At 29.4% G+C, this 16,411-nt stretch overlaps 6 protein-coding genes and 2 pseudogenes across 6 annotated transcripts; all 8 read left to right on the top strand.

Moving 5' to 3' along the window:
• The first annotated feature begins 932 nt into the window (after positions 1-932).
• On the top strand, positions 933-1,629 carry LOC125577030. The gene has a single exon (XM_048737673.1). The coding sequence runs from the start codon at positions 966-968 to the stop codon at positions 1,329-1,331; it is 366 nt and encodes a 121-aa protein (XP_048593630.1). The 5' UTR covers positions 933-965; the 3' UTR covers positions 1,332-1,629.
• LOC106423606 lies at positions 1,628-3,072 on the top strand. The gene has a single exon (XM_048737674.1). The coding sequence runs from the start codon at positions 2,690-2,692 to the stop codon at positions 3,050-3,052; it is 363 nt and encodes a 120-aa protein (XP_048593631.1). The 5' UTR covers positions 1,628-2,689; the 3' UTR covers positions 3,053-3,072.
• Positions 3,073-4,413: 1,341 nt separating this feature from the next.
• On the top strand, positions 4,414-4,775 carry LOC106429369 (annotated as a pseudogene).
• Positions 4,776-7,179: 2,404 nt separating this feature from the next.
• LOC125577028 lies at positions 7,180-9,503 on the top strand. Its single transcript, XM_048737671.1, has one exon. The coding sequence runs from the start codon at positions 7,621-7,623 to the stop codon at positions 7,981-7,983; it is 363 nt and encodes a 120-aa protein (XP_048593628.1). The 5' UTR covers positions 7,180-7,620; the 3' UTR covers positions 7,984-9,503.
• LOC125576885 lies at positions 9,286-9,701 on the top strand (the record flags this gene model as incomplete). The annotated part of the gene is made up of 1 exon (XM_048737399.1): positions 9,286-9,701. A coding segment is annotated over one exon (414 nt), but the record flags the coding sequence as incomplete, so codon positions are not given.
• Positions 9,702-10,963: 1,262 nt separating this feature from the next.
• On the top strand, positions 10,964-11,622 carry LOC125577029. The gene has a single exon (XM_048737672.1). It carries the CDS (start codon positions 10,981-10,983, stop codon positions 11,341-11,343), a length of 363 nt encoding a protein of 120 aa, XP_048593629.1. The 5' UTR covers positions 10,964-10,980; the 3' UTR covers positions 11,344-11,622.
• A 220-nt stretch (positions 11,623-11,842) lies between these two features.
• On the top strand, positions 11,843-13,992 carry LOC106429367. The gene has a single exon (XM_048737670.1). It carries the CDS (start codon positions 12,623-12,625, stop codon positions 12,983-12,985), a length of 363 nt encoding a protein of 120 aa, XP_048593627.1. The 5' UTR covers positions 11,843-12,622; the 3' UTR covers positions 12,986-13,992.
• Positions 13,993-15,227: 1,235 nt separating this feature from the next.
• LOC106423607 lies at positions 15,228-16,092 on the top strand (annotated as a pseudogene).
• The last annotated feature ends 319 nt before the right edge of the window (positions 16,093-16,411 follow it).

Below are 16,411 nucleotides of genomic sequence, written 5' to 3'. Positions count from 1 at the left end.
ATCTTTTTTTTGTTTTTTTTGTTTCATAAACATAGCATTTTTGTGTGTTTTAATATAACTTTACTACTTCTGTATCTACATATATAAATTTATTAAGTGTATATTATATATTAATGTATGATTATTTTTATTATTAAAATATGTGAAAACTCAAAACTACCTTCTTCGTGAAACATTGAGAAACATATGCACTATAAAAATTCACTTGTGAATACTCAAGAATTGTCTTGGAACATGTCTATCTCTATATTGACTTGTGCATTTACTATCTAAATCAGAAGAAGCATATTTAATAGAAAAAATCTTTGATTTTGTTATATATGTGTTTAATGACTATATTGTTTCTAAATGATGTTTTTCTCTTTTAAAGAAGTCACCACCTAAAAAAGCCAATATAGTTAGCCCATTTAAATTGTTAATTTCAACACAATTCTACTCACAAGCTTATTATAAAAATTAATTATCATGTTATCTCTCCTAAAAAAATAATTTCTTTGGCTTAATAAAAAGTGGTTTAGCGTCTAACCATATAGAAAACCAAAATACCATCAAGACTCTAGAAATTGAAAGATTGCATGCCCATGGTTTCAAGAGGGAGAGAGAGAGAGGTAGATAGAGAGAGATAGCTATTTGTCTTAGACAGGAGATTACTTGAAAACAATAGTATTGAAGCATAAATAAAAACGGTAAGACTATAAACTCGTCTGATCAGTTTTGTCATGACTTAAAAACCCAACTAGTTATTTGTTTTTAATGTTGTTTGTCTCATCGGTTTCAGCTTTGTTTTACTTTTGAAAACAGGTAATTGAATTTAGTATAAAAGTCCAAAGATGTTTCTTAACCTTCTTTCCATTCAATATAAATAGTCAAAGGATTGTACTATCTGCTCATCAATCAAAACACAGACTTGATAAAGACTCATATATTTGGAGAAATCTTTTTTCTTCTTATTTCCTCGTCTCATAATGTCTATTAAATATGTTTTTTTTTTCTTTATGGTGTTTGTCTGTGTTGTAGTCTCTGCCAATGCTCAACTACCCCAGTTTCCCATCCCATTTTCTTTTCCACTCCCATTCCAACCAAGTCCTGGTATTTCTGGATTACCTGATGTAGCAAAATGTTGGTCTTCAGTGATGGATATTCCAGGATGCATTATAGAGATTTACACATCCATACTCACAGAACAATTCGGACATGTAGGTCCTTCTTGTTGCAAAGCATTTTTGGAAGCCGAAGCCAATTGCTTACCGAAACTTCCATTCAACCCACTTTTTCCACTCAAAGAACAATGTTCAAGAATTGCTAACGCAGCTCCTCCTACCACAAAATAGAGTTTTACATTAATAGAAGTAAAGCTATGTAGATTTTATTTTTCAAGGGATTTTAACATTTTAGCTAAATTCTACGACATTATCCTTCAAAAATACGATTATATAAACAGCATTTTAGAAATAAAAAAAATCCAGCATTTCCTTTTATATTACCATGCGGTTCATGAGTGTAAAGATTCTAAACTAATCTTACTTATAAAACACACTTAAATTACACTACGAACTAAAACTATACAATTTAATATTTGGGAACGTACATGGGCTGCATCTACAAAATAAATATAAAAAAGAACATAAGAGAATGATCGATTTAAGATCCGAGTATCATTATACAAATAATCTGAAAGAGGTCTATTCATAATTTTTATACAAGCTGTATAAGTTTCCTATCTTTTTCTGTTTTTTTTTGTTTCATAAACATAGCATTTTTGTGTGTTTTAATGTAACTTTACTACTTCTGTATCTACATATATAAATTTATTAAATGTATATTATATATTAATGTATGATTATTTTTATTATTAAAATATGTGAAAACTCAATACTACCTTCTTCGTGAAACATTGAGAAACATATGCACTATAAGAATTCACTTGTGAATACTCAAGACTTGTCTTGGAAGATGTTCATCTCTATATTGACTTGTGCATTTACTATCTAAATCAGAAGAATAATAGTTAATAGAAAAAATCTTTGATTTCGTTATATATGTGTTTAATGACTATATTGTTTCTAAATGATGTTTTACTCTTTTAAAGAAGTCACCACCTAAAAAAGCCAATATAGTTAGCCCGTTTAAATTGTTAATTTCAACACAATTCTACTCACAAGCTTATTACAAAAACTAATTATCATGTTATCTCTCCTAAAAAAATAATTGTTTTGGCTTAATAAAAAGTGGTTTAGCATCTAAACATATAGAAAACCAAAATACCATCAAGACTCTAGAAATTGGAAGATTGCATGCCCATGGTTTCAAGAGGGAGAGAGAGAGAGAGAGAGGTAGATAGAGAGAGATATCTATTTGTCTTAGACGGGAGATTATTTGAAAACAATTGTATTGAAACATAACAAAAACGGTAAGACTATAAACTCGTCTGATCAGTTTTGTCATGACTTAAAAACCCAACTAGTTATTTGTTTTTAATGTTGTTTGTCTCATCGGTTTCAGCTTTGTTTTACTTTTGAAAACAGGTAACTGAATTTAGTATAAAAGTCCAAAGATGTTTCTTAACCTTCTTTCCATTCAATATAAATTGTCAAAGGATTGTACTATCTGCTCATCAATCAAAACACAGACTCGATAAAGACTCATATATTTGGAGAAATCTTTCTTCTTCTTTTTTCCTCGTCTCATAATGTCTATTAAATATGTTTTTTTCTTTATGGTGTTTGTCTGTGTTGTAGTCTCTGCCAATGCTCAACTACCCCAGTTTCCCATCCCATTTCCTTTTCCACTCCCATTCCAACCAAGTCCCGGTATTCCCGGATTACCTGATGTAGCAAAATGTTGGTCTTCAGTGATGGATATTCCAGGATGCATTATAGAGATTTACACATCCATACTCACAGGAAAATTCGGACATGTAGGTCCTTCTTGTTGCAAAGCATTTTTGGAAGCCGAAGCCAATTGCTTACCGAAACTTCCATTCAACCCACTTTTTCCACTCAAAGAACAATGTTCAAGAATTGCTAAAGCAGCTCCTCCTACCACAAAATAGAGTTTTACATTAATAGAAGTAATAGCTATGTCGATTTTATTTTTCAAGGGATTTTAACATTTTAGCTAAATTCTACGACATTATCCTTCAAAAATACGATTATATAAACAGCATTTTAGAAATAAAAAAAATCCAGCATTTCCTTTTATATTACCATGCGGTTCATGAGTGTAAAGATTCTAAACTAATCTTACTTATAAAACATACTTAAATTACACTACGAACTAAAACTATACAATTTAATATTTGGGAACGTACATGGGCTGCATCTACAAAATAAATATAAAAAAGAACATAAGAGAATGATCGATTTAAGATCCGAGTATCATTATACAATAATCTGAAAGAGGTCTATTCATAATTTTTATACAAGCTGTATAAGTTTCCTATCTTTTTCTGTTTTTTTTTGTTTCATAAACATAGCATTTTTGTGTGTTTTAATGTAACTCTACTACTTCTGTATCTACATATATAAATTTATTTAATGTATATATATTATATATTAATGTATGATTATTTTTATTATTAAAATATGTGAAAACTCAATACTACCTTCTTCGTGAAACATTGAGAAACATATGCACTATAAGAATTCACTTGTGAATACTCAAGACTTGTCTTGGAAGATGTTCATCTCTATATTGACTTGTGCATTTACTATCTAAATCAGAAGAATAATAGTTAATAGAAAAAATCTTTGATTTCGTTATATATGTGTTTAATGACTATATTGTTTCTAAATGATGTTTTACTCTTTTAAAGAAGTCACCACCTAAAAAACCCAATATAGTTAGCCCGTTTAAACTGTTAATTTCAACACAATTCTACTCACAAGCTTATTACAAAAACTAATTATCATGTTATCTCTCCTAAAAAAATAATTGTTTTGGCTTAATAAAAAGTGGTTTAGCATCTAAACATATAGAAAAACCAAAATACCATCAAGACTCTAGAAATTGGAAGATTGCATGCCCATGGTTTCAAGAGGGAGAGAGAGAGAGAGAGCTAGATAGAGAGATATAGCTATTTGTCTTAGACGGGATATTATTTGAAAACAATAGTATTGAAGCATAACAAAAACGGTAAGACTATAAACTCGTCTGATCAGTTTTGTCATGACTTAAAAACCCAACTAGTTATTTGTTTTTAATGTTGTTTGTCTCATCGGTTTCAGCTTTTTTTTACTTTTGAAAACAGGTAACTGAATTTAGTATAAAAGTCCAAAGATGTTTCTTAACCTTCTTTCCATTCAATATAAATTGTCAAAGGATTGTACTATCTGCTCATCAATCAAAACACAGACTCGATAAAGACTCATATATTTGGAGAAATCTTTCTTCTTCTTTTTTCCTCGTCTCATAATGTCTATTAAATATGTTTTTTTCTTTATGGTGTTTGTCTGTGTTGTAGTCTCTGCCAATGCTCAACTACCCCAGTTTCCCATCCCATTTCCTTTTCCACTCCATTCCAACCAAGTCCCTGTATTCCCGGATTACCTGATGTAGCAAAATGTTGGTCTTCAGTGATGGATATTCCAGGATGCATTATAGAGATTTACACATCCATACTCACAGGACAATTCGGACATGTAGGTCCTTCTTGTTGCAAAGCATTTTTGGAAGCCAAAGCCAATTGCTTACCGAAACTTCCATTCAACCCACTTTTTCCACTCAAAGAACAATGTTCAAGAATTGCTAAAGCAGCTCCTCCTACCACAAAATAGAGTTTACATTAATAAAGTAATAGCTAGTCGTTTTTTTTTTTTTCAAAGGGATTTTAAAAAAAGCTAATTCTTAGGTTTCCTTTTACGATTATATAAACTTTTTTTTAGAAATAAATTCCCGTTTTATTTAATATGGTTTGGGTTTAAATGTTAAAAAATTTTACTTTAAAAATTTTATTATTACTTAAATTTACAATTTAATTTTGGGAGTACATGGGCTGCATCTAAGTTAAAATAAACAAAACGAAAAAAAAATAAGTTTTTTTATAAGGTTTAAGTGTTATTTTTTCTGTTGTTTTGGTTAGTTTCTAAAATAGTTTTTGTGTTTTTTTGTTGTTTTTGTTTGTGTTAAAAAAATTATATTTATTTTTATATTATATATAATTTATAATTTATTATTATATTAAATGTCATATTTTATTTAACAAATGAAAAAAAAAAAAAAAAAAATAACTTGTGAATTCAGTTGTTTGGGTGTTTTTTCTTATTGGTGTGAAATTTAAATCTAAATCAAGAAGAATTAAGAAAAAAAAAAAAAAAAAAAAATCGTTAAAAAATTTTGTTTTTTTTTTTGTGGTTGTGTAAAGATGTTTTAACCTAAAAAAAAAAAAAAAACTAAAAAAAAAAAATAGTTAGTAAGGAATTTAAAAAATTTAACTCACAAAAACAAAAAAAAACAGTTATAAAAAAAAAAAAAAAAATGTTTTTTCTAAAAAAAAAAGTTTTTTTAAAAAAAAAAAAAAGAAAAAAAAAACAAAAAAAAAAATACCATCAAGACTCTAAAAAAAAATGGTTTGCCAGGTAGAAGGGGAGAGAGAAGAAGAGAGAGAGAGAGAGAAAAGCTATTTGTCTTAGAACGGGATATTATTGAAAAAAAAAAAAAACAAAAAACAACAAAAAAAAGACTATAAAAAGTCTGATCAGTTCATGACAAAAAAAGAAAAAAAAAAAAAACTTTTTTTTGTTTTTGTTGTTTGTTTCACGACAGCTTTTGAACAAACAGGAAAACAAAAACTGAAAAAGAAAGAAAAAAAAGGTTTCTTAACCTTCTTTCAATTCAAAATAAAAAAGGATTACTATCTCTCAAATCAAAAAAAAAGACAAAAAAAAAGATAATTTGAGAAAATCTTTTTTTTCTTTTTCGTCTCATAATGTCTATTTTTGTTTTTTTTTTGGGGTTTGTCTGTGTTGTAGTTTTCTGTTTTTTTTGCCTTGTTTTTGTGGTTTTTTTTCTTTTCCTTTTTTTTTTGTTTCAGTTTCTTTCAATTCCCGGATTATTTGTGGTTTTTTGTTGTTTTTTCCTGTTGGTTTGTTTAGGATTTGTTTGGATGATTTATATGAGTTTTATTTTTTTGGTTAATGTTGTATTGTTATGTGGGTTTTTGTTTTTTTTTGGAGTGCCATTTGTTTTTTTGGAACTTCCATTCAACTTTTCACTCAAAGTTTCATGTTTTTTTTTGTTTGCAAAGCAATCCTCCTTTTTCAAAATTTGTTTTTGAGTTTTTATTTGTAATAGCTATTATGTCGTTTTTATTTTTCAAGGGATTTTAACATTTTAGCTAAATTCTAAGACGTTATCCTTCAAAAATACGATTATATAAACAGCATTTTAGAAATAAAAAAAATCCAGCATTTCCTTTTATATTACCATGCGGTTCATGACTGTAAAGATTCTAAACTAATCTTACTTATAAAACATACTTAAATTACACTACGAACTAAAACTATACAATTTAATATTTGGGAAAGTACATGGCCTGCATCTACAAAATAAATATAAAAAAGAACAAAAGAGAATGATCGATTTAAGATCCGAGTATCATTTTACAATAATCTGAAAGAGGTCTATTCATAATTTTTATACAAGCTGTATAAGTTTCCTATATTTTTTATGTTTTTTTTTTGTTTCATAAACATAGCATTTTTGTGTGTTTTAATGTAACTTTACTACTTCTGTATCTACATATATAAATTTATTAAATGTATATTATATATTAATGTATGATAATTTTTATTATTAAAATATGTGAAAACTCAAAACTACTTCTTCGTGAAACATTGAGAAACATATGCATATAAGAATTCACTTGTGAATACTCAAGACTTGTCTTGGAACATTTTCATCTCTATATTGACTTGTGCATTTACTATCTAAATCAGAAGAATAATAGTTAATAGAAAAAATCTTTGATTTCGTTATATATGTGTTTAATGACTATATTGTTTCTAAATGATGTTTTACTCTTTTAAAGAAGTCACCACCTAAAAAAACCAATATAGTTAGCCCGTTTAAACTGTTAATTTCAACACAATTCTACTCACAAGCTTTTATAAAAACTAATTATCATGTTATCTCTCCTAAAAAATAATTGTTTGGCTTAATAAAAAGTGGTTTAGCGTCTAAACATATAGAAAACAAAAATACCATCAAGACTCTAGAAATTGGAAGATTGCATGCCCATGGTTTCAAGAGGGAGAGAGAGAGAGAGTTAGATAGAGAGAGATAGCTATTTGTCTTAGACGGGATATTATTTGAAAACAATAGTATTGAAGCATAACAAAAACGGTAAGACTATAAAATCGTCTGATCAGTTTTGTCATGACTTAAAAACCCAACTAGTTATTTGTTTTTAATGTTGTTTGTCTCATCGGTTTCAGCTTTGTTTTACTTTTGAAAACAGGTAACTGAATTTAGTATAAAAGTCCAAAGATGTTTCTTAACCTTCTTTCCATTCAATATAAATAGTCAAAGGATTGTACTATCTGCTCATCAATCAAAACACAGACTCGATAAAGACTCATATATTTGGAGAAATCTTTCTTCTTCTTTTTTCCTCGTCTCATAATGTCTATTAAATATGTTTTTTTCTTTATGGTGTTTTTCTGTGTTGTAGTCTCTGCCAATGCTCAACTACCCCAGTTTCCCATCCCATTTCCTTTTCCACTCCCATTCCAACCAAGTCCCGGTATTCCCGGATTACCTGATGTAGCAAAATGTTGGTCTTCAGTGATGGATATTCCAGGATGCATTATAGAGATTTACACATCCATACTCACAGGACAATTCGGACATGTAGGTCCTTCTTGTTGCAAAGCATTTTTGGAAGCCGAAGCCAATTGCTTACCGAAACTTCCATTCAACCCACTTTTTCCTCTCAAAGAACAATGTTCAAGAATTGCTAAAGCAGCTCCTCCTACCACAAAATAGAGTTTTACATTAATAGAAGTAATAGCTATGTCGTTTTTATTTTTCCAGGGATTTTAAAATTTTAGCTAAATTCTACGACGTTATCCTCCAAAAATACGATTATATAAACAACATTTTAGAAATAAAAAAAATCCTGCATTTCCTTTTATATTAACCATGCGGTTCATGACTGTGAAGATTCTAAACTAATCTTACTTATAAAACATACTTAAATTATACTACGAACTAAAACTATACAATTTAATATTTGGGAAAGTACATGGGCTGCATCTACAAAATAAATATAAAGAAGAACATAAGAGAATGATCGATTTAAGATCGAGTTTCATTTTACAATAATCTGAAAGAAGTCTATTCATAATTTTTATACAAGCTGTATAAGTTTCCTATATTTTTATGTTTTTTTTTGTTTTATAAACATAGCATTTTTGTGTGTTTTAATGTAACTTTACTACTTCTGTATCTACATATATAAATTTATTAAATGTATATTATATATTAAAGTATGATTATTTTTATTATTAAATTATGTGAAAACTCAAAACTATCTTCTTCGTGAAACATTGAGAAACATATGCATTATAAGAATTCACTTGTGAATACACAAGACTTGTCTTGGAACATGTCCATCTCTATATTGACTTGTGCATTTACTATCTAAATCAGAAGAAGCATAGTTAATAGAAAAAATCTTTGATTTCGTTATATATGTGTTTAATGACTATATTGTTTCTAAATGATGTTTTTCTCTTTTAAAGAAGTCACCACCTAAAAAAGCCAATATAGTTAGCCCGTTTAAATTGTTAATTTCAACACAATTCTACTCAAAATCTTATTATAAAAACTAATTATCATGTTATATCTCCTAAAAAAAATAACTTCTTTGGCTTAATACAAAGTGGTTTAGCGTCTAACCATATAGAAAACAAAAATACTATCAAGACTCTAGAAATTGGAAGATTGCATGCCCATGGTTTCAAGAGCGAGAGAGAGAGAGGTAGATAGAGAGAGATAGCTATTTGTCTTAGACGAGAGATTATTTGAAAACAATAGTATTGAAGCATTACAAAAACAGTAAGACTATAAACTCGTCTGATCAGTTTTGTCATAACTTAAAAACCCAACTAGTTATTTGTTTTTAACGTTGTTTGTATCATCCGTTTCAGCTTTGTTTTACTTTTGAAAACAAGTATTTGAATTTAGTATAAAAGTCCAAAGATGTTTCTTAACCTTCTTTCCATTCAATATAAATAGTCAAAGGATTGTACTATCTGCTCATCAATCAAAACACAGACTCGATAAAAACTCATATATTTGGAGAAATCTTTCTTCTTCTTTTTTCCTCGTCTCATAGTGTCTATTAAATATGTTTTTTTCTTTATGGTGGTTGTCTGTATTGTAGTCTCTGCCAATGCTCAACTACCCCAGTTTCCCATCCTATTTCCTTTTCCACTCCCATTCCAACCAAGTCCCGGTATTCCCGGATTACCTGATGTAGCAAATTGTTGGTCTTCAGTGATGGGTATTCCAGGATGCATTATAGAGATTTACACATCCATACTCACAGGACAATTCGGACATGTAGGTCCTTCTTGTTGCAAAGCATTTTTCGAAGCCGAAGCCAATTGCTTACCTAAACTTCCATTCAACCCACTTTTTCCTCTCAAAGAACAATGTTTAAGAATTGCTAAAGCAGCTCCTCCTACCACAAAATAGAGTTTTACATTAATAGAAGTAATAGCTATGTCGTTTTTTATTTTTCAGGGGATTTTAACATTTTAGCTAAATTCTACGACGTTATCCTCCAAAACTACGATTATATAAACAGCATTTTTGAAATAAAAAAATCCTGCATTTCCTTTTATATTAACCATGCGGTTCATGACTGTGAAGATTCTAAACTAATCTTACTTATAAAACATACTTAAATTATACTACAAACTAAAACTATACAATTTAATATTTGGGAAAGTACATGGGCTGCATCTACAAAATAAATATAAAGAAGAACATAAGAGAATGATCGATTTAAGATCCGAGTTTCATTTTACAATAATCTGAAAGAAGTCAATTCATAATTTTTATACAAGCTGTATAAGTTTCCTATCTTTTTCTGTTTTTTTTGTTTCATAAACATAGCATTTTGTGTGTTTTAATGTAACTTTACTACTTCTATATCTATATATATAAATTTATTAAATGTATATTATATATTAAAGTACGATTATTTTTATTATTAAAAGATGTGAAAACTCAAAACTACCTTCTTCGTGAAACATTGAGAAACATATGCACTATAAGAATTCACTTGTGAATACTCAAGACTTGTCTTGGAACATGTCCATCTCTATATTGACTTGTGCATTTACTATCTAAATCAGAAGAATAATAGTTAATAGAAAAAATCTATGATTTCGTTATATATGTGTTTAATGACTATATTGTTTCTAAATGATGTTTTTCTCTTTTAAAGAAGTCACCACCTAAAAAAGACAATATAGTTAGCCCGTTTAAATTGTTAATTTCAACACAATTCTACTCACAAGCTTATTATAAAAACTAATTATCATGTTATCTCTCCTAAAAATAATAATTGTTTTGGCTTAATAAAAAGTGGTTTAGCGTCTAACCATATAGAAACAAAAATACCATGAGATAGCTATTTGTCTTAGACGGGAGATTATTTGAAAACAATAGTATTGAAGCATAACAAAAACGGTAAGACTATAAACTCGTCTGATCAGTTTTGTCATGACTTAAAAACCCAACTAGTTATTTGTTTTTAATGTTGTTTGTCTCATCGGTTTCAGCTTTGTTTTACTTTTGAAAACAGGTAACTGAATTTAGTATAAAAGTCCAAAGATGTTTCTTAACCTTCTTTCCATTCAATATAAATAGTCAAAGGATTGTACTATCTGCTCATCAATCAAAACACAGACTCGATAAAGACTCATATATTTGGAGAAATCTTTCTACTTCTTTTTTTCTCGTCTCATAATGTCTATTAAATATATTTTTTTCTTTATGGTGTTTGTCTGTGTTGTAGTTTCTGCCAGTGCTCAACTACCCCAGTTTTCCATCCCATTTCCTTTTCCACTCCCATTCCAACCAAGTCCCGGTATTCCCGGATTACCTGATGTAGCAAAATGTTGGTCTTCAGTGATGGATATTCCAGGATGCATTATAGAGATTTACACATCCATACTCACAGGACAATTCGGACATGTAGGTCCTTCTTGTTGCAAAGCATTTTTGGAAGCCGAAGCCAATTGCTTACCGAAACTTCCATTCAACCCACTTTTTCCTCTCAAAGAACAATGTTTAAGAATTGCTAAAGCAGCTCCTCCTACCACAAAATAGAGTTTTACATTAATAGAAGTAATAGCTATGTCGTTTTTATTTTTCAAGGGATTTTAACATTTTAGCTAAATTCTACGACGTTATCCTCCAAAAATATGATTATATAAACAGCATTTTAGAAATAAAAAAATCCTGCATTTCCTTTTATATTATCCATGCGGTTCATGACTGTGAAGATTCTAAACTAATCTTACTTATAAAACATACATAAATTATACTACAAACTAAAACTATACAATTTAATATTTGGGAAAGTACATGGGCTGTATCTACAAAATAAATATAAAAAAGAACATAAGAGAATGATCGATTTAAGATCCGAGTTTCATTTTACAATAATCTGAAAGAAGTCTATTCATAATTTTTATACAAGCTGTATAAGTTTCCTATCTTTTTCTGTTTTTTTTTGTTTCATAAACATAGCATTTTTGTGTGTTTTAATGTAACTTTACTACTTCTGTATCTATATATAAATTTATTAAATGTATATTATATATTAAAGTATGATTATTTTTATTATTAAAATATGTGAAAACTCAAAACTACCTTCTTCGTGAAACATTGAGAAACATATGCACTATAAGAATTCACTTGTGAATACTCAAGACTTGTCTTGGAACATGTCCATCTCTATATTGACTTGTGCATTTACTATCTAAATCAGAAGAAGCATAGTTAATAGAAAAAATCTTTGATTTCGTTATATATGTGTTTAATGACTAAATTGTTTCTAAATGATGTTTTTTCTCTTTAAAGAAGTCACCACCTAAAAAAGCCAATATAGTTAGCCCGTTTAAATTGTTAATTTCAACACAATTCTACTCACAAGCTTATTATAAAAACTAATTATCATGTTATCTCTCCTAAAAATAATAATTGTTTTGGCTTAATAAAAAGTGGTTTAGCGTCTAACCATATAGAAACAAAAATACCATGAGATAGCTATTTGTCTTAGACGGGAGATTATTTGAAAACAATAGTATTGAAGCATAACAAAAACGGTAAGACTATAAACTCGTCTGATCAGTTTTGTCATGACTTAAAAACCCAACTAGTTATTTGTTTTTAATGTTGTTTGTCTCATCGGTTTCAGCTTTGTTTTACTTTTGAAAACGGTAATTGAATTTAGTATAAAAGTCAAAAGATGTTTCTTAACCTTCTTTCCATTCAATATAAATAGTCAAAGGATTGTACTATCTGCTCATCAATCAAAACACAGACTCGATAAAGACTCATATATTTGGAGAAATCTTTCTACTTCTTTTTTTCTCGTCTCATAATGTCTATTAAATATATTTTTTTCTTTATGGTGTTTGTCTGTGTTGTAGTTTCTGCCAGTGCTCAACTACCCCAGTTTCCCATCCCATTTCCTTTTCCACTCCCATTCCAACCAAGTCCCGGTATTCCCGGATTACCTGATGTAGCAAAATGTTGGTCTTCAGTGATGGATATTCCAGGATGCATTATAGAGATTTACACATCCATACTCACAGGACAATTCGGACATGTAGGTCCTTCTTGTTGCAAAGCATTTTTGGAAGCCGAAGCCAAGTGCTTACCGAAACTTCCATTCAACCCACTTTTTCCTCTCAAAGAACAATGTTTAAGAATTGCTAAAGCAGCTCCTCCTACCACAAAATAGAGTTTTACATTAATAGAAGTAATAGCTATGTCGTTTTTATTTTTCAAGGGATTTTAACATTTTAGCTAAATTCTACGACGTTATCCTCCAAAAATATGATTATATAAACAGCATTTTAGAAATAAAAAAATCCTGCATTTCCTTTTATATTATCCATGCGGTTCATGACTGTGAAGATTCTAAACTAATCTTACTTATAAAACATACTTAAATTATACTACAAACTAAAACTATACAATTTAATATTTGGGAAAGTACATGGGCTACATCTACAAAATAAATATAAAAAAGAACATAAGAGAATGATCGATTTAAGATCCGAGTTTCATTTTACAATAATCTGAAAGAAGTCTATTCATAATTTTTATACAAGCTGTATAAGTTTCCTATCTTTTTATGTTTTTTTTTGTTTAATAAACATAGCCTTTTTGTGTGTTTTAATGTAACTTTACTACTTCTGTATCTACATATATAAATTTATTAAATGTATATTATATATTAAAGTATGATTATTTTTATTATTAAAATATGTGAAAACTCAAAACTATCTTCTTCGTGAAACATTGAGAAACATATGCATTATAAGAATTCACTTGTGAATACTCAAGGCTTGTCTTGGAACATGTCCATCTCTATATTGACTTGTGTATTTACTATCTAAATCAGAAGAAGCATAGTTAATAGAAAAAATCTTTGATTTTGTTATATATGTGTTTAATGACTATATTGTTTCTAAATGATGTTTTTCTCTTTTAAAGAAGTCACCACCTAAAAAAGCCAATATAGTTAGCCCGTTTAAATTGTTAATTTCAACACAATTCTACTCACAAGCTTATTATAAAAACTAATTATCATATTATCTCTCCTAAAAAATAATTTCTATGGCTTAATAAAAAGTTGTTTAGCGTTTAACCATATAGTAAACCAAAATACCATTAAGACTCTAGAAATTGGAAGATTGCATGCCCATGGTTTCAAGAGGGAGAGAGAGAGAGAGACTGTGTGTGTGTGTGTGAGAGAGAGAGAGAGAGAGAGAGAGAGAGAGAGAGAGAGAGAGAGAGAGAGAGAGAGAGAGAGAGAGAGAGAGAGAGAGAGAGAGTTTTACATTAATAGAAGTAATAGCTATGTCGTTTTTATTTTTCAGGGGATTTTAACATTTTAGCTAAATTCTACGACGTTATCCTCCAAAACTACGATTATATAACCAGCATTTTAGAAATAAAAAAAATCCTGCATTTCCTTTTATATTAACCATGCGGTTCATGACTGTGAAGATTCTAAACTAATCTTACTTATAAAACATACTTAAATTATACTACAAACTAAAACTATACAATTTAATATTTGGGAATGTACATGGGCTGCATCTACAAAATAAATATAATGAGGAACAGAAGAGAATGATCGATTTAAGATCCGAGTTTCATTTTACAATAATCTGAAAGAAGTCTATTCATAATTTTTATACAAGCTGTATAAGTTTCCCATTTTTTTCTGTTTTTTTTTGTTTCATTAAAATAGCATTTTTGTGTGTTTTAATGTAACTTTACTACTTTTGTATCTACATATATAAATTTATTAAATGTATATTATATATTAAATTATGATTATTTTTATTATTTAAATATGTGAAAACTCAAAACTACCTTCTTCGTGAAACATAGAGAAACATATGCACTATAAGAATTCACTTGTGAATACTCAAGACTTGTCCTGGAACATATCCATCTCTATATTGACTTGTGGATTTACTATCTAAATCAGAAGAAGCATAGTTAATAGAAAAAATCTTTGATTTCGTTATATGTCTGTTTAATGACTAAATTGTTTCTAAATGATGTTTTTCTCTTTTAAAAAAGTCACCACCTAAAAAAGCCAATATAGTTAGCCCGTTTAAATTTTTAATTTCAACACAATTCTACTCACAAGCTTATTATAAAAACTAATTATCATGTTATCTCTCCTAAAAAATAATTTCTATGGCTTAATAAAAAGTTGTTTAGCGTTTAACCATATAGTAAACCAAAATACCATTAAGACTCTTGCATGCCCATGGTTTCAAGAGGGAGAGAGAGAGAGACTGTGTGTGTGTGTGTGTGTGTGTGTGTGTGTGTGTGAGAGAGAGAGAGAGAGAGAGAGAGAGAGAGAGAGAGAGAGAGAGAGAGAGAGAGAGAGAGAGAGAGAGAGAGAGAGAGAGAGAGAGAGAGAGAGGGAGAGAGAGAGAGAGAGAGAGAGAGAGAGGGAGATAGAAAGAGATAGGTATTTGTCTTAAACGGGAGATTATTTGAAAATAATAATATTGAAGCATAACAAAAACGGTAAGATTATAAACTCGTCTGATCAGTTTTGTCATGACTTAAAAGGCCCACTAGTTATTTGTTTTTAATGTTGTTTGTCTCATCAGTTTCAGCTTTGTTTTACTTTTGAAAACAGGTAATTAAATTTAGTATAAAAGTCCAAGTTGTTTCTTAACCTTCTTTCCATTCAATATAAATAGTCAAAGGATTGTACTATCTGCTCATCAATCAAAACACAAACTCAATAAAGACTCATATATTTGGAGAAATCTTTCTTCTTATTTTTTTCATTGTCTCATAATGTCTATTAAACATGTTTTTTTCTTTATGGTGTTTGTCTGTGTTGTAGTCTCTGCCAATGCTTAACTACCCCAGTTTCCCATCCCGTTTCCTTTTCCACTCCCAATCCAACCAAGTCCCGGTATTCCTGGATTACCTGATGTAGCAAAATGTTGGTCTTCAATAATGGATATTCCAGGATGCATTATAGAGATTTACACATCCATACTCACAGGACAATTCGGACATGTAGGTCCTTCCTGTTGCAAAGTATTTTTGGAAGCCGAAGCCAATTGCTTACCGAAACTTCCATTCAACCCACTTTTACCTCTCAAAGAACTTTGTTCAAGAATTGCTAACGCAGCTCCTCCTACCACAAAATAGAGTTTTACATTAATAGAAGTAATAGCTATGTCGTTTTTATTTTTCAAGGGATTTTAACATTTTAGCTAAATTCTACGACGTTGTCCTCCAAAAATACGATTATATAAACAGCATTTTAGAAATAAAAAAAGTTCCTGCATTTCCTTTTATATTAACCATGCGGTTCATGACTGTGAAGATTCTAAACTTATATTAATTATAAAACATACTTAAATTATACTATAAACTTAAACTATACAATTTAATAGCGGATTTATCCTTGTTAATAGACTGCCCGGATGCCTGCTCATACTTCGTTAGGATGGCTTTGAGTGTTGCGCAATTCTCCTTGTCAGCTTGGAGGAAGAACATTGTATCGTCCGCAAAGAAAAGATGAGATAGCCTAGGACTTCCCCGAGCCACTCGCAGCCCCTGTAGGGAGACTTCCTCTTGCGCTCTATTACATAGACCCGAGAGGACTTCACTA

The sequence above is a fragment of the Brassica napus genome, chromosome A8 (assembly GCF_020379485.1).
Source record: "Brassica napus cultivar Da-Ae chromosome A8, Da-Ae, whole genome shotgun sequence".
Lineage (NCBI taxonomy): Eukaryota > Viridiplantae > Streptophyta > Magnoliopsida > Brassicales > Brassicaceae > Brassica > Brassica napus.
This window is presented reverse-complemented; position numbering and strand designations above follow the sequence as displayed.

Coding starts and splice junctions, on each gene's coding strand:
- LOC125577030 (XM_048737673.1), top strand. CDS start 966: ATGTCTATTAAATATGTTTTTTTTTTCTTTATGGTGTTTGTCTGTGTT.
- LOC106423606 (XM_048737674.1), top strand. CDS start 2,690: ATGTCTATTAAATATGTTTTTTTCTTTATGGTGTTTGTCTGTGTTGTA.
- LOC125577028 (XM_048737671.1), top strand. CDS start 7,621: ATGTCTATTAAATATGTTTTTTTCTTTATGGTGTTTTTCTGTGTTGTA.
- LOC125577029 (XM_048737672.1), top strand. CDS start 10,981: ATGTCTATTAAATATATTTTTTTCTTTATGGTGTTTGTCTGTGTTGTA.
- LOC106429367 (XM_048737670.1), top strand. CDS start 12,623: ATGTCTATTAAATATATTTTTTTCTTTATGGTGTTTGTCTGTGTTGTA.